The 17,152-nt window shown below is 37.8% G+C and overlaps 1 protein-coding gene across 2 annotated transcripts in view; it reads left to right on the plus strand.

The window, feature by feature from the left end:
• Positions 1-17,152, plus strand: part of KDM5A (lysine demethylase 5A) — a 47,078-nt gene that overhangs the window by 10,402 nt on the left and 19,524 nt on the right. For both annotated transcript variants that reach the window (XM_015865707.2, XM_015865704.2), the window contains exons 6-17: positions 1,127-1,232; positions 1,768-1,856; positions 3,986-4,144; positions 6,609-6,728; positions 7,281-7,439; positions 8,865-9,046; positions 10,647-10,809; positions 11,577-11,696; positions 12,615-12,809; positions 12,925-13,106; positions 13,376-13,500; positions 13,715-13,865. In XM_015865707.2, coding sequence (XP_015721193.1) covers positions 1,127-1,232; positions 1,768-1,856; positions 3,986-4,144; positions 6,609-6,728; positions 7,281-7,439; positions 8,865-9,046; positions 10,647-10,809; positions 11,577-11,696; positions 12,615-12,809; positions 12,925-13,106; positions 13,376-13,500; positions 13,715-13,865 — 1,751 coding nt within the window. The remainder of the gene's footprint in view (positions 1-1,126; positions 1,233-1,767; positions 1,857-3,985; positions 4,145-6,608; positions 6,729-7,280; positions 7,440-8,864; positions 9,047-10,646; positions 10,810-11,576; positions 11,697-12,614; positions 12,810-12,924; positions 13,107-13,375; positions 13,501-13,714; positions 13,866-17,152) is intronic.

Here is a 17,152-nt window from a genome sequence, read left to right on the forward strand (position 1 = left end):
GAACTCTAAATATCACTAAGAAATTCATGAGTAGTAATAACTAGGAGGTAATAGGTCTTTTACAGTGTTTTTCTGGCAAGAAGAAAAAGAACTGATTTAGGATGAATAAATGGAAATAATCAGCTTTTAGCTTGGTTAGAAGTGCCTTTGAATATCCTGTTTTTAAATATTTCTAAGGATTTCTTTTATTTTTATTTATTTATTTTGTGGTGGTGGATTTTTTCCTCATTGAATAGAAAGTGTGACTGTACATTTTCCTGAGGGAATTAATATCATACTTTATCTATCGGGGCATAATTCTGTGGATAACAGGTGGAATACCCTCAATAATCATCTGAAGGTAACCACTTCAGAATTAGATACCTGCCTTCTAAATTGATGTACTTGCTGAGATCTCTTACAATCAGTGAAAAAGGCTGAATGGTGGGAATATAGTGACTTTGTATACCAGTGTTAGAAAGGGTTTTCAGTGTGTAAGGAGGAAATATAAAATACAAAAGGTGGTTGCAATGAGACTGTGACACACCAGACTTGATGTGTTTTTTGCTGTTAGGTTAGCAGCTGTGATGAGGGGAAATGAGATTGGTCAGTAATGGGAAATGGGAAGACGTTTGCTGAAATAAAATGCTTTGGCAAACAACTGAACACTGCAGGGCTGTTCCCTGATTTTTGAGGTTGCAGGGGCACAAAGAGTAGCTGTAATTCAGAGTTACACTCATAACATGTCAGCATAAAGAAATCTGGGGAATAGTTTTGAATTCATTAGTGCTGATTTACGTCTCTACTTAAGGAAGTGTATTTGTTAACTTACAAGTACCTCGTGGTATCATGACTCTGGAAAATTGTAATGGCAACATTCTTCTTCTTCTCCTAAACGTTACTCGTGGATCTCGTTTGCTCTATAGATGACTTTCTGTAGTTAGTATGTGGTACTAAGCACTTAATTGTCTTTTATTCCATTTGCTTTTGTTTGTTGGCTCTAGGAAATGAAAATCATGTTTTTTCCCTCGTTTCTTTTGATGAGCTGATGTTGGTTATTATGGGAGAGTGAAATGCAAATAAATGATGATGAGAGTTGGAGAAGTATTGTTAGTTTGTGCTGATCTGGTTTTCTTTTTATTCTTAGGTGGAGGCAGGAGAAATGAGTAGAAATACTGAACTAAAGAAGCTGCAGATCTTTGGAGCTGGACCCAAGATGATGGGTCTGTCGCTGGGAGCAAAGGATAAAGAGGGTAATGAAATTGTGGGTTCATTGCTTTGTAAAGTATCAAGGCTGTTAAATCTTTCTGCACATCTCTAGAGCCAACATTAAGAAGCAGGTAAAGTGTTGTAACTGGAAATAGAAAGTAAACATTTTAGATTTTAATTCCTGAGAGATTTTCAGCATGCTTCATATAATTTGGCATAGTTTCGATTTTTTTATGTACTATATTGTAACCATAACAATTAAGCAGTTGTTGCAAAAATCTTGCGGCTGGAAGGAAAAGCAGGACTTCTTTTTTTGACAATTCTGAAGCTGATCCTACTAGCAAGTGAGTTAATTCATTCTGTTCTATGAGGCAATTGGGATGACCTGTGAGGATATGCAACATATACTTCCCTAATTCCTGTTAGTTTTAGAATGATTGGGTACAGCAAGACATTTTATCTTTTGCTGGGTGGTCAGGTAGTTTCAGGTGTTAAAAGACAGCTTACCAAACTGGGCCTCTGTTGTTTTTGCAAGTTGCATCTTATCTTCATGTGTTATTAACTTTATTTTCCTTAAAGATGAGGTGACACGAAGACGCAAGGGAAACAGATCGGAAGCATTTGGAATGCAGATGAGGCAGCGCAAGGGAACTCTTTCTGTCAACTTCGTAAGTTTGTTTATCTTGCTATGGTTTCCGATAAGAAGGTCATTGATTTACTGAGGTGTGGTTTTTTCCCCCCCAAAAACAAAGAAGAATGAATAGTATTTTATAAAATAATCCATAGTTTTTAATTCAGGCAGGCAGGGTTTTACAGTGTGAAGGTAATTGATGATTATAGATTTGAAGACTTGCTTTGCCATGCACTTCTTGCATGCCTTCAATGACTTGCTTTCTATTTGAGCTCCTCTTTGTGGTGCAATACTACTACATCCCTTCCTTTAAATGTATGTGAGATGCTCCAGTACTTCAGCATTTTGATTATAGAAGTATCAGCTTTCATCTTCATCCTCAGTGTTTGGAGTTTAAACTATTCTTTGTATCATAAAATTGAGTTGGAAGGAACCCTTAAAGATTGTCTGGTCCTGCAGTGAACAGGGTCATCCACAGGTAGATCAGGTTGCTCAAAGCCCTGTCCAGCCTGACCTTGGGTGTCTCCAGGGGCAGGACACCTACCACATTTTTGGGCATACATGCCAGTGTCTCATTTTAAAATCATTCTTCCTTACATCCAAGCTAAACTTTCCTCTTTTAGTTTAAAACCAGTTCCCCTAATTCTGTCACCACAGACCCTGCTGAAGAGTCTGTCCTCCTCCTTCTTACATCCCCCCTTTGTATACTGAAAGGCCACTATCAGGTCTCCCCAGAGACTTCTTTTCTCCAGAATGAACAGTCCCAGCTCTCAGCCTGTCCTTGTAAGTGAGGTGTTTCACAATGGGATCATTTTTGTGGCCCTCCTCTGTAAGCACTCCAACAGGCCCACATCTCTCCTGTACTGACAACTTCACATCTGGATGCAGTACTCCAAGTGAGGTCTCACCAATGCAGAGTAGAAGATCAATCACACCTCCCTTGCCCTGCTGGCCACACTTCTTTTGATGCAGCTGCTTTTTATCACCTCCCCCCAAATACGTATAGTCATGGTTCTACCATGTTTTAATTATGTGGGTAGGAGGTTTATTTGTGGTTACGATGTAATCACAGATCTACATTTAGTGAGTATGTTTTGTGGTGCAGTCTTCCTATGGAATAAATCATCTCTTGGTCTGACCAAAAAAAAAAAAGTATATTCATATGGAGAGAAAAAGGTATTATCAGCAGTAGATAACTAGTAGATAACTAATGAATATCTCAGAATAGCCTTGCACTGTAGTTGCTATTTTAATACTTTTTATTTTTTGGAAGAGAGCCTGGAGGTGTTTCTTAAAGCAACCTTTCTCATTTCTCATATACTTGAAAAAAAAGTAACTAGTTTGGTGAATAGTTCTAGATCTGCCCTACTTGTTATGTCTTGCCTTAAAAAGAAGAAAGAAGAAATAACTGGGTTTGGTAATAATATATTTGGTAATATAACTGCAACGTTTAACAACATTGTTTCTCAAGATAGTTACTGAGCAATCTTCCCATTGAGAAGTATACTATTGTCAATGTTGTTCCTTGTGAGAGGTGATCCCAGATCTCTGCAAGTTTAATACTTTTTTCCTACCACCTGGAATTTGTGTCCTTTATTTTGGAGAATACGAGTAAGGATTTGGTACCTTTATGTACAATTATTTCCTCTTCCGCTTGGAATTCAATTGAAATATGTAGGCTTGGATTTTTCTTGTCATTCTTTCTTGTCCATTATAAGCATAATCACTGTACTGTTGCAAGTGATAACACATGTGTTTCTGAAACATTTCTTGAAGGTATTCTTTGGTTGCATACTACCCATAGAGACTTTGGGTTGCTTTCAGATATTGAGGCTCATGGAGAGAGCATGAAATCCTAAGAAGTTTATTCTTCTCTATTGCTTTTGGAATAACATGAATGAGATGCTCCTTTGAGTTGGAGTCTGGATAATTATTACCCAACTGAAAGGAATAGTTGTTTCCAGCAGTAATTTCCAGTTACTTCCCTGCCCCAATTGAAGCACAATTGATTGTTAGCATTGCTTCTCAACAATCAGAGGAGATTCCGTTCATGTTTACATTGAGTTTTAGGATTACATCCTTTCTTTGTTATTTAAAGGAAGGCAGGTTCCGGATGGGAAACTTGTTACAACTTATAACAACATATATTGTTTTTTTTCTCCACAGGTTGATTTGTATGTTTGCTTATTCTGTGGCAGAGGAAATAATGAAGACAAACTGCTGCTGTGTGATGGATGTGATGACAGCTATCACACTTTCTGCTTGATTCCTCCTTTACCTGATGTACCTAAAGGTGACTGGAGGTGTCCAAAGTGTGTTGCAGAGGTACAGTTGAAGAAATACTCAATTTTTGTATGTGTAGTTGTGCTCCAGAAAAGAGCCGAAGAGCTGTAGTTCAGCTCTTACTGCTGTTCCATCTGACTAGGAGATGTAGTATTGTGTGAGATTTTGTCAAGATATGGGCTGTGAATCTCCAGCTGTTGTCAGCTGATGAGCTGTAGGAAAAATATTTCCCCTGGAGCTTGGGCATAACCTTTGTTTAAGACATAGCCATGTAAAAGTTAAAACTCAGAAATTTATGTGGCCTTTAACTTGAACTGAAATTCAATCTGAGTGGGTAACAGGAAAATAAGTGAAAATTAAGGTGGCAATAAGTGTTCAAACATAACAGTGAGACACTTTCTAACCAACAAAGTAATCAAACCACATAATTTGGGCACAACAGGGAGCTCTCTTTATTGACAAGTTGTTATGACATTGTTCAAAATAACTTTTTGCAGATAGTGAGAGAACTAATTTGAAGAGTAGCTCTGTTAGTTTTGTTTTAGACTGAGAATGGAGCTGGAAAGACTTAGAAATGGAAACCAGTTTGAATTTAATTGCTCAAAAAATGGGAGTGATTGTGTTCAGTGAGAGAACTGATCAACAGCATAAAGCTAGAAAGCATAATTTGACTGGCTTGATATTTGTCTCAAGAAAAAATTGCAAGCTCAGGAAATTTTGAGATTTAGAATTCAGACTGAAAAAGCTTGCCATTTCTTAATCTATAACTTTGTAATTGGCTTTAACTCTTTAAATAGAAGCTTTTTAGACTTATTTTTCAGAGGGGGTCAGTAATATGTGCATTTCTATACTCATTTCCCCCCCAACATCTACCACAACCTTCCCAGCTGTGGCCTTCTGTTGTTTTCTTTATGATAGCAAGAATAGTTGTTCAGCCACATAATGAGGGGAAAAAATAAGCAAAGTTAGATGGCCAAATCAATTGTTTTCCAGTTGGAAGTACTGGAAAAGTACTGTGTATAGTGGAAATGCTAAGTCATGGCTAGAACCAGTGATTGAGCACCTGGTGGGAAGGCAGGGCTATCCCAGGGGAGCTCAGGTGCATGCAGTGCACCTGAGTGACTTGAATAGTGGAGCCAGGATGCACCCCTTCCCAGACCTCATTTGGGTTGGCAGTGGAGGAGTGGGTATCTCTCTGGAGATCTCTGCCTACCTGAGGACCTTACAGGCCTTCTGAAGGTAAGCAGCTTCTTTCCCTTATTTCTGTGCCTGTTGCTGTTATGTCTGGTTGGATCATCCCTTGCTGTGGCCAGGGATTTTGTTGTTCTTTTGTTATTGTTGAACTTTCCATTATGTTACACCATGAATGCACTGGAAGTAAGAGGGGGGAAAAGAGAAGAATGTGTGTGTGCGTGTATATATACACGTACATATATGTGTATATGTACACACACACATGCACACAATAGAGATGTTTGAAATGATTAGTAGTACTTGTTGTCTCAGTTTTTTACTTCAGAGGATAAGTGTGCACTATTGGTTGCTGTAATGTTAACACCAGAGTGCCAAAACAGAAGTTAGGAAGGACAGTATAAAGACTCTTTATTTGCATTGAGGTCAGCATTGTCTTGACAGTATTTATAAATGTTAAACATTTTCTCTTGCCAGCTGCATTTAAGAGCAGCTTTGATAAATGTTGGTCATAGTCTAAAGATATTTTCCCTTGAAGAGAAAGGAATTACTGATCTCTTGCACTCATCTTCAGACCTTCTTCATTATGACACTAAACAGCTGTCTGTTTTTTGGCATATTTGTGCTCAAATAGGTCTTGTAGATGTTAAAAATTGGGTCCAGCCCCTTTGTCAGCAGGGACTGAAAAAGACATAGAAACAAGTGGGAACAGTAGCAGGAATGTGAGCTGGTCTTCTTCAGTTCTTGGAATGATTGTAGGTAGAACAATGGAAGACTTGAAGGTTTTGTCAGAGAGACTGTGTGCTGTTAGCTATCACTAGTCAGCTACTTTGGTATAAGTGCTGCATTGTTTTAATTTCCTTTCCTCTTTTCTCCTATGCACTTGTGCAGAATCATTTGATGACGTGTCAAGGTGATAAGACTGAAATGCTGTTAGTGTTTGTTTCTGTGCATTTATTCTGCAGGTATTTGAATCCAGTGTGTTTAAGAAATGCCTTTAAGGCTAAGGTTTTCTTTGTCTCACTCTGCTGCTGATGGGAGTAGATGGTGAAACTTAGTTTGTACAGGAAGCAGAGGTGCGTAGTATTGGGGTTTGCTGCATTAGATTAACTTCCATACAATTAATTCTGTTCTGTTTCCATTATGGTAGGACTTCCTCAGCTGAGAAAAGCACTCAAAACTGGTAGCTTATTGTGTTTGGTAAGGACTCAGATGGTCAACTGTTTTATTTCCTCTTCTTCAATTTTGCCAGAAGTATAACTGTGTGTCATAATCTGCTGTAGGGAACAATAATTCTTTATGTTCTATCTTTTAGGAATGCAACAAACCCCGGGAGGCCTTTGGATTTGAACAAGCTGTCAGGGAATATACTCTCCAGAGCTTTGGTGAAATGGCTGATAACTTCAAGTCTGATTATTTCAACATGCCAGTCCATGTGAGTTCACCTTTTGCTGTCGTTCCTTGTAGGGGAAAAAGAAAGAGGTTTCATCTGATCCCTGATTTTTTGCTGAGGCATTTTAGGTTTCTATGAAGAGGCACAATAAACTTCAAACATCAATAAACTTCAAACATGTAAACAAATGGTATAACTTTCTGGCATCTGGTCTTGCTTCAACTTCATTTCACTCTCCTCTGTTGATCAGAAGAAAGCTTTATTGCTTGTAAGGGCTATACTCCATTTCAGTTTTTTTTTCCCTTTTTGATTATTTGAACCAAGTCTAGAACCATTTGTGTGTGGCAAGGACATTTGTGTGTCCTTAAGCTGTACTCTTGATCTTTTTTTTTTTCATTCCATCCTTCATGGTGTGGCATTCTGTTTCTATTACATTGCAACCACTACTAAGGAAAACAAACCAAACTGTGTGACAGTGAAGAGATGGAGTTGAGAGAGTGTGTTTTTGGAATTTGAGGATATACCGGAGATTAGTAACAGTATGTAGTTTCAGTGATAGTGTTCAGGTTGGATCTTATACCCTTGCTTTTTCAGATGGTTCCCACTGAGCTGGTAGAGAAAGAATTCTGGAGATTGGTGAGCAGCATAGAAGAAGATGTTATTGTAGAATATGGAGCTGATATATCATCCAAGGACTTTGGAAGTGGCTTTCCAGTGAAAGATGGCCGACGGAAGCTGATGCCTGAGGAGGAGGTGAGTAATAGAATACGCAAGCTGACTCCATTCTTTGCATGAGATTTCACAGTAAGGATTTAAGTCAGAAATCATTGTATTTTTTTTTCATGAAGGCATTAAGACTCACACTTAACATTCCTTTTGAGCAGGGCATTAATCTGATAATGTATGCTCTTTTTCCAGATCTTTGTTTCTGATTGCTAAGCTGTTTGTAATGTTTGAAGTTACACCTGTTTTGTATCACTAAATAGGCAAAGATAAGTAAATTATTACAGTATACCCAAGTATAAGGAAACATCTGATAAGATTTTCCTTTCTTGTTTTGAGGAGTTAACTACTGAAACATAATACTTACCTCCTTAGGAGATTTGTAATAGATAAAACAGTCTAATGAGGTTTAACTCGTCCCTCTGACTGCGCATACTGTAAGAGTGAAAAATCTTTGATACCACATCTGTTACAGGAAAATTAGATAAAGAACATCTGGTGAGTGTATCGCCTGCTTTCCCTTAGACCTTATTGTAGAATATCCATTTTTTATCTGCTTATGCGTTTAAATTCTGACAAAAGGGGTGAGTAAGGATATGATTTTATGGCTACGCAGGCTCAAGCTGGTTCATACTAATCCCTGGAAAATGTTATTTTGCTCACTATTGTCTTCCATCCATGTCTGCACTTTTTGTCTTGGTGGAGCAGGGATTGTGTGTCTGCTTGCTGAGTGAGAACTGCTCGTTGATCTCTTTGTATAAAAGTAATAATTAAAAAATCAAAACAACCACAACATCTTTCTAGCCAGGTCATCTCTCTCACTGTTGTCTTTGTGTCAGTGCAGATGAAACAAAGTAGTGGCAATCTGATTTTTTCTTTTTGTTAACACAAACTGGCTGCATTTTGAGGGAAAGGATGAATTTCTTAACTGGTGGTGCGGATTTCTGTGAAGTAAGCATAGGAATTTATTCGACTGAGGGATTTCTAAGATAATTTATGGAGATCAAGTTAAGCTACAGTGCAGCAAAACAAATCTCACACAAGAAGTCTCATTATTATTTCAGCTTTTGATGTTTGCAGTCATTGTATCCAGCTTTATGGAAGACTTCCATCTTTTATTCTTTTGCTAATGTTACTGGTATTTTTTTCTTATCAATTAGAAAAGCATGAAAGTTAGGCATGGGGTAGAATCAAAGTCTGTGGGCACTGATCCAAAGAATATGGTCTGTGTATGTTGAAATACTAGGACTGGCCTTAAATGTTAGTTGTGTTAAATGTTGGCTAAAGAGTTTGAATATTCCCTACTTTACATGCTTCAGTGTTACAGAATACTCTGCACTGTCTGTGGTAGGAATGGATAAGCTGATTTCTTAACACTTACCTTGTCTAGACTTGGTGTCCTTATGGTCTTCTAATTTGCTCAGAATTCTAACCTTTTTTTATTTTCTTTTGCAGGATTATGCACTCTCTGGCTGGAATTTGAATAACATGCCAATTCTAGAACAATCAGTCCTCGCTCACATTAATGCAGATATCTCTGGCATGAAGGTACCTTGGCTGTATGTGGGGATGTGCTTCTCCTCATTTTGCTGGCATATCGAAGACCACTGGAGCTATTCCATCAACTACCTGCATTGGTAAGAGCTCTCCTTAGCACATCTATGTTAATCTGCCTTGTTAACTATTAGTAAATTTGTAATATTACAATATACAATATTATTGTTATAATAATATAATAATTATACATATATATACATTAATATATAATAATTATATTATTATAATTATATTATTATAATTACAATATTACACTTGAAAATATCTATTCATGCTGATGAGTTTTAACCAAAAAGCTGTATGTGGTAAGTAGCCCATTTTCTTAGCTGAACTTGGTTAAAAGAGAACACAAATAGTGCTTTAACGATGTTGGGGTTTTTCATTAACTGATTGTGAATGTTCTTGTGCTTCAAGCAATCTGGTATCACTGTAAAATTACTCTTTAGAGGCTCACATCTTTTCTAACAACTTTTTTGTGTTTGTTTTAAATTGAACTACAGTTCATTGGTGTGGAATGTGCTTTGTGTTTTAAAGTTGGTAAGCCCCTGCTGGAAATGAAGACTGCTGTCTAGTGGCTTAGGCAGGCATCAAAACTGAAAGTTCATGAGCAGGGTTATGTTTACACAGAGTACTCCTGCTTAAGAGAATTGAAATTTCAAAGTAATTCTGACTTCCAGGACATTTCTAGTACTGTTCTGGTGTTTGTTTTTTATTTGAGAAGAATCATCGTGACAGATTCATTCCTTGTGCTGCAGTCAGTCTTCATGAGAGGAGACTGTGGGAAGCATTCCTTCAGAATAGGTTAGTTGTCTGCTGAGTTTGATAGCCTCTGGATTGTGACTGCACATGTTTGGAGAACTGTTTGCTGATAGATCTGTTCCACAGGCAGTGAGGGAGTATTTCATTTGTTTAGAGTTCACTTATGGCCCTCATCATTCTGTTGACTGGGTCAATATGTGATGGTCTTGTGTCTGCTGGTGAATTCCAGCAGCTCAGACAGAAACAGCAGTATTTCCTGGGGCTTGCTAGTTCTGTCTTACCAGTAGGTGTCACTAAAGCCTGTAGGAATCATAGAGAACATTGCATTATTCCTTATCTAACTTTTGGGCTGTTTAGTAATGTTGAGGTAATTAATATTGAAACGTAGCAAGTAAATTGATTCATATATTTTGGCAGACTATTACTTGTACTTAAATAAAATGCAACCCTCTGTACTATATGTTCTAGATCACTACATTATAGCTCACTTTGGTTAAGACTGGAAGGACTAAAATAATATGTTCTGAAGTTGTTCTCTGTTATTGTCCTGTTTGTCACTTTTTTTCTGTGTTCACATAATACATGTGGTTAGGTATCTTCTGTCTTTGGAATCCAGTGAACTACTGGTTTTCAGTATCTGGTTATGTGTATTAGAAGGATTGATTATCACTTTGGCATTTGACCATTTTCACTTCTGCTTATGTGGTATAACATGCCTTTTGTTTTAGACATAAGATTTCTCCAAGGTTGATTGAGTGGATGAGTACCACAGTCTATTTCTGTTAAAGATGTTTTTGTGTCTACACACAAAAAATATCTGGCTTATACTTTAAACATCACTGTTCATGTACTTTGCAGTTGGGTGCCATCTTTTTTTTCCCTCAAGTAATGCACTTGTTTTTATGGTCTTTTTTTTGTTAGGGGAGAGCCAAAGACGTGGTATGGTGTGCCCTCTCATGCAGCAGAGCAACTGGAAGATGTGATGAAGGAGCTGGCTCCTGAGCTATTTGAATCCCAGCCTGATCTCCTTCATCAGTTGGTCACTATCATGAACCCCAATGTGCTGATGGAACATGGTGTACCAGTGAGTAGTACATGAGCGTTTTATCCACTCAGTTTCATTTTGTGCCAGATTTGTGTAACTGGAGAATTTATATGGTGGACCTCTACATCTCTAGTACATTAGTTACAAGGTGGCGTTAAAGCCTATTTTTTGAATCCTTTTTGAGCTTCACCATGAAATTCAATTATCTTGTATCAGAAAGAGGGTGTGCCAAACTTCTTACTTAAAATGTCTTGTAGAATAAATGAATGTGGTGCTACAGTTCATTTTAATGGATAAAACCCTTCTACTGTATTTGCCCGTAGATTAGTTTTAATATATTTTGACAGTCAAACACTGATGTTTTATAGAAGTTTCAGCTTTGCAAACTGTTTTGACCAAGCATTACTGACAGCAGACCTTTACGCAGCAGTCACTGTGAATTGCTTTTTGTGTTAGGATAAATTGCTTCTTGGACAAACAGTCTGGCAAAGCAAACCACAAACTGCTTCTAGAAGCTTTTACGGGTTGTGGTGGATTAAATAATGATAGTCAATGATCCTTTTTTGGAATTCATGAAGAGAATTTTAAACTGCTGGATTAGATATCTAGCTCTTACTTTTTTTGAATTAACACTATAAACTGAGGATTTGTTTTAAAGAGAAAGAATCAAACCTTATTACTTAGATATGTTGACTACAGTGTTGTATAGGTAATGCAAGTGATGTTCAGTACATTCGAATTGCGTTGCAAGTCTTTCAGTGCCTTTTTTTCTCCCCCCCACCATCCTTTCTTTTCACTTGCATTAGGTGTACAGAACCAATCAGTGTGCTGGCGAGTTTGTTGTGACCTTCCCTCGTGCCTACCACTCTGGATTTAACCAGGGATACAACTTTGCTGAAGCTGTGAACTTCTGCACTGCTGACTGGGTCTGCTCTTTTGTATATGTTTTCTATGTCTCCACTAGGTGACCTTTTCAAGGAGAGCGTTAGTTATTTCTTATCTGGTGTGATCTTCTATGCCTCACAGTGTGTTTTATGTTTGTAGTTCCTGGAACAACTGCAAGACTGTTGTTAATTTCCATTGCTGAAAATGATTTTGGTGTCCACACAATTTTAAACAGCTTCAAAATGAAGCTTTCACATGTGGTCTTCCTTTTCAAATATTGATCTTGCAGTTCTTCTGCTAGTTTTTCTCTAATGCGTCTTCCTGGATTTCATATAGATTATTGTACTGCTTTGAACAGCTGTTGTCATTTGAATTTAGAGGTAGGCATAGAACTCTTGTCCTTTTGTGTCATATCATTGCATTTTTTTAATCGTGTTAGTCCATATTCTAATAGACATGACTCACCAGAACATAACCTATATGGATTCCTCACTAAGTTGTTAAAAGTGTTCCTTAGCACTATTCAGAGTTTATGGTTATAAGATAGGATCTCATCTGTAGTTTAACATCCAGAATTTCTTCATTTATTAGGTAAATTGTCTGTGGACTTGTCAGATTTTTTTTTTTTCTTCTATGCTTATGACATATTCTGTGTGTAGCCCACGTGAAAACTCCTATTCTGACACTAGGCAAAATGTAACCCAGAAGTGCATAGGAAATTGGTCGAGTCATGCTTTCTTTTTGTGCTTTAGAAGACACAAAATGATTGATACTGGCTTTGGTTAACTTCAGTCCAAACGTAGTTATTTCTAGATGGCAGTGTGTCTCACCTCTTTCCCATAATACATCTTTCTGTTTTTCATTCTGTCTTTCCCTGGATTTTGTGAAGGAAAGTGGGTGGTGAGAGATTGTCTCAAAATGTTTTGTCTCTAAATGATTAATGACAATGATTTTTGTAGCTTCCAATTGGACGTCAGTGTGTGAGTCACTACCGAAGGCTTGGGCGTCATTGCGTTTTCTCCCATGAAGAACTGATCTTTAAGATGGCTGCAGATCCGGAGTGCTTGGATGTTGGGCTGGCTGCCATGGTCTGCAAGGAGATGACACTAATGATAGAGGAAGAAACACGCTTAAGGGAAACTGTTGTACAGATGGTAAGTAATGAAAGATAACTCTTTTACTCTCAAAAGAAATTTTGCTCCTCTCCCCTTTCCTCTCTGCTTCACCTGGACTAGAGTTTTTAACAGGTGTCCAATTTTCTTTTTAAAGGGAGTGTTAATGTCTGAAGAAGAGGTGTTTGAATTGGTTCCAGATGATGAACGTCAGTGCACAGCTTGCAGAACAACGTGCTTCTTGTCAGCTCTTACGTGTTCCTGTAATCCTGAGCGCTTGGTCTGCCTATACCACCCATCTGATTTATGTCCGTGCCCCATGCAGAACAAGTGTTTAAGGTATGCCAGTAGTTAGTTATTTTTCCCTTTCCAGATCAATAGTGTCTTGAAGACTGATTGCCAAATATCACATTTGGCCACTCTTTTTCTCTTCCTTTATTTAAGGAGTGCTTTTATCCTCTTTGTTTGATTCTTGGGTTCAAGGTAGAGGTTATTATACATATTCTGTCCTGACCTTATTTTAACTGGGAAAACTCAACAGTAAGCAATATCCTAAGGTGTTGTGTAAGCATTAATACTCTTGCTTTATTTTTCTCTCATATCTCCAGGTACCGGTACCCACTAGAAGACCTTCCATCTTTGCTGTATGGAGTGAAAGTTAGAGCACAGTCTTATGACACTTGGGTCAGTAGAGTTACAGAGGCTCTGTCTGCCAACCTCAACCACAAAAAAGGTTAGACTTCCATTCTTTGTTGCAGGAGTTGAAAGGCATCCTACTTTTTCTGATTTAGTGAGACAAATCTCTGTGTTTAGTGAAAAAAATGAATGAGAAACTCATCTTTGTGCATTTGAAATTAAACTAGCCTGTTGGAACCTTGATGTAAGGGTTGGGAAGCAGTCTAAAATGTATTTTGTTTCTACATTCATACTATATGCTGTTATTACAGATGTAATTGAGCTCAGAGTGATGTTGGAAGATGCTGAAGACAGGAAATATCCAGAAAATGATCTCTTCCGTAAGCTTAGAGATGCTGTGAAAGAAGCAGAGACCTGTGCTTCTGTAGCACAGCTGCTTCTGAGCAAAAAACAAAAACACAGGTAGGACAGATTGATTTATTTACTTACTTTTCTACAGCTTTTATCAATTTTGTTACTTGGTAGGACCTGGAAATGTAAGAAAACCGAGTTCTCACTGTCTACTAATTACTTCTGGTGTTTGCCTTTAGTGCTGTTGACTTATTGGGAGACTGAGAAGACATACAGTTATAGCAAAGGCCCAAAAAACAGACTTGGAATTGCATTAAATGTACTGTTCTGAGCTGTCTCATGTACTGAAATGTGAAATCCTTAGGAAAAATTGTTTGATTTTTGATCAGGCATTTGTTTGAATGTATGGGAGAGTTGTAAGAAAAGACAGCTGGAGGAAAAAAATGCAATGAAAGTAAGTCTTGACATGAATGTTTGTATTTTAGTCAGCATGGCTAAATATATAGCTTAAATAAAAAATGAGTTGATAAAACTGCTTTAGGGAAGAAAATCTATTAAAGTGTTGTACTGCAAAGCCAAGTGCATGAAAACTAGAGAACAGCAATTGTGGTTGGTGAGGCAAGCTTAGTTACATTTTCTGGTACAGCATTTTTCAAAAACATTTGATTTTTGCCAGCTGCTTACAAGTAAATTGCAGAATGCTTTGTGATGCTGGTGGAATTACTGGAAGACAAAGAGGAAATGTCTTGCCAGCAATGACGAGGAAGATGGGATCATGGGGAGCAAAGCAGGGCAGAGAACAAAAATTGAGTCAGTAGCTGAAGCCAGTTTTTCACTTCTTGACAAGGACCATGCAAAGCAGTGATGTGTGGCTGAATAGTAGTGGCTTTTCTTGGTATCTTCTGGCTTCCTTAGCTCTTTGTATTGCCTACCTTGCTTATGACCTTCTGAATGTTGTTCTGTCCCCTGGCACTACCTCGGCATTCTCCTTGTATGCACTGTTTTTGGTGTTAAGCTTAAGGCTTCTGTAAGGAATGGGGTGAAAAGTAAATAATTAGCTAGTTGTGGTACCCTGCTTTCCTACACAGGACAAAATGCTGAGTTCAACTGCGAGCCATGATGATGAAATTTTATACCATAGATCCAATTACACTTCTCAGCAGACATGCCTTAAGTTAATTAGTGAATTTCCAGGGTTTTCTCAAAAAGTAGAAGAGGGAGACAGAACTGACAACTTTCAGTGATGTATCTGAAGGAGTTAATCAAATCCCATGTGGGCAAAGAAAGAAACTTGTGTATCCTAAGATCTGTTGTGTGCTAAATCATAATATGACAGAAAATGGAGGCTTGACGATTTTTCAGAAGCAAAGATTTTATCTCCTCCTTAAACAATGCTAGGAAATCTAAGTCAGAAATCACCTTCAGCTTGTTCTTTAGCACTTGTATTCACATTTAATACAACAAGAGGGATCACATTTACACTAAGGATTAAGTTAGAAATACATTAAAAATGAGTGCTGAAACAGAACAACTTGGCAGAAAAAGCAGCAGTAAATTTGAGATCCAAATGTAGCTAATGATAGCACACCTATTTTTTTGTTTTACGTATGATCAGATGACATAGAATGGTGGAGATGGCTTCAGTGTACCCACGTTTTCTCTCCTCCTTATTAATCCTGAAAATTGTGAATTTTTACAGGCAGGGACAGATGAATGTTTGTATGGCACATTGTGCTGTGGCAGTCTATGGGCTCCTCTAGGGTTGGAGTGCCTAGGGTGGGTCCGAGTGCAGTATCATCCCTTCTCACTGACTGTCATAGCAAATCAAAGCCTGCAGTATACTTTTTTTCTCTGTGTCTTTTACATAGTGTAATTATATTTGATGATTCATCTACATTTTATTTAAGTCCACAGGATGAAAGATTTAGTTTTTATTTAATGTGATAAAATGTACACTGATTAGCAGGGAAGTGTTTAAAATCTGTCCTGCTCATGAGATTGCTGTGCCTGCAGTGATTTTTATACCAAATATTTCATTAGTGCAGTGCCACTTAACTTTTTTCCTGCATTCATTGGGTTTCCAATACTTGCTTCTGGTGGTGCTTAATGGAAGTGTCTTTGCTGGATACATCCTACACAGTAGCAGTCTTTTTCTTTTGCAAGTTTCATTGGTTCTCTGCCTGCAAGTGAGACAGCTCTAGCAAACAAGATTTATTTTCACAGCTTGTTACTGTTGTATATTGGAGACCTCTTGCCAGTGCCTGTTGTGGTCGTTAACTGCTTGAGCAAGTACAGATATTCACATGGCTCTTGTGAATGGTCCTGTCTGTCAAATTGACCAGAAAGGGAGGATAACTGCTGAAGTCAGTTCTTTAGAAATGGGTTCCCCTATCAGTTTAAAGATAGACAGCCAGCACTATCTTTTTTCCTTTAAATATTTCGGCTCCTGTGGTTTCCTCCATATTATTTTCTACATTGCTCTGTTTCTTGATCAAAATCTAAATTAATGACAGAGGTTCCCCAGGAGCTGTGGCATCGGTGCCACTGATGATGATTAACTTCATACTCTTCACATCCTGAGGCAGTTCTCGGTTCCCACTGATTTGTTACCACAGTTTGAACCAGTGTCCTTGTAGGTAGATATATCCCTTACTAGCAGTGCTGAGGTGCTTATTTGAAATATCGTATTTGAATATCAAGACCACTGATACTTCTTCAGTTTCTATATTTTTCGGAAGAGGCTTCTATGTTTGAATAGTGAGCTTCTTTGGTTTTTGATTTTTACCATCTTGTCCATGTGATGTAGACACTTAGGAAAACAATTTCTGATTTGGAAGTGTCTTCCAGTACATGAAAGATCTACAAGATCTTGTGCTTCAGAGTAGTCTTGCTTTTTGTTTCTTTTTTCACAAATTCCTGTCTTTGTTCCTCTTACCGGTGTCTGATCAGCCTTAGTAAGTTTTAGAAGTAGTTCCCCCTTTTATTTCCTTTCTCGTTAGTCACATTTGAGGCATCTTTTATGACTTTATATTTGAGTGCTTGAAACTTTATAGTTTGTGTAGCTATGTGTAGTTTGTGCAGTGCTTCTTTACCTGCTTCAACCCCTGCTATTTTGTACCTAATCCATTTGCTTAGATGAGGAGCAACTGGAATTCTGTCAGCCTTGCATGTCCTGGCCAGGAGATATGGAGCTGTGGCCAATATTTTACCTAAAATAGTCTCAGGTTTTTTGAAGAATTAAGCATTTCTACTGGAAAAAAGAAACAACACCAAAAAACCTGAACTCTTCATGCTACTTTTGTTTCTCTAGTTGGAGCAAACTCCATTTGAAAGTCAAATAGTAGGGTAAATTCTCTTTTTTGCTGGGAGTTTACATTAAATCTAGTTTTCAAGAGTTT

The sequence above is a fragment of the Coturnix japonica genome, chromosome 1, assembly GCF_001577835.2.
Source record: "Coturnix japonica isolate 7356 chromosome 1, Coturnix japonica 2.1, whole genome shotgun sequence".
NCBI classification, from domain to species: Eukaryota; Metazoa; Chordata; class Aves; order Galliformes; family Phasianidae; genus Coturnix; species Coturnix japonica.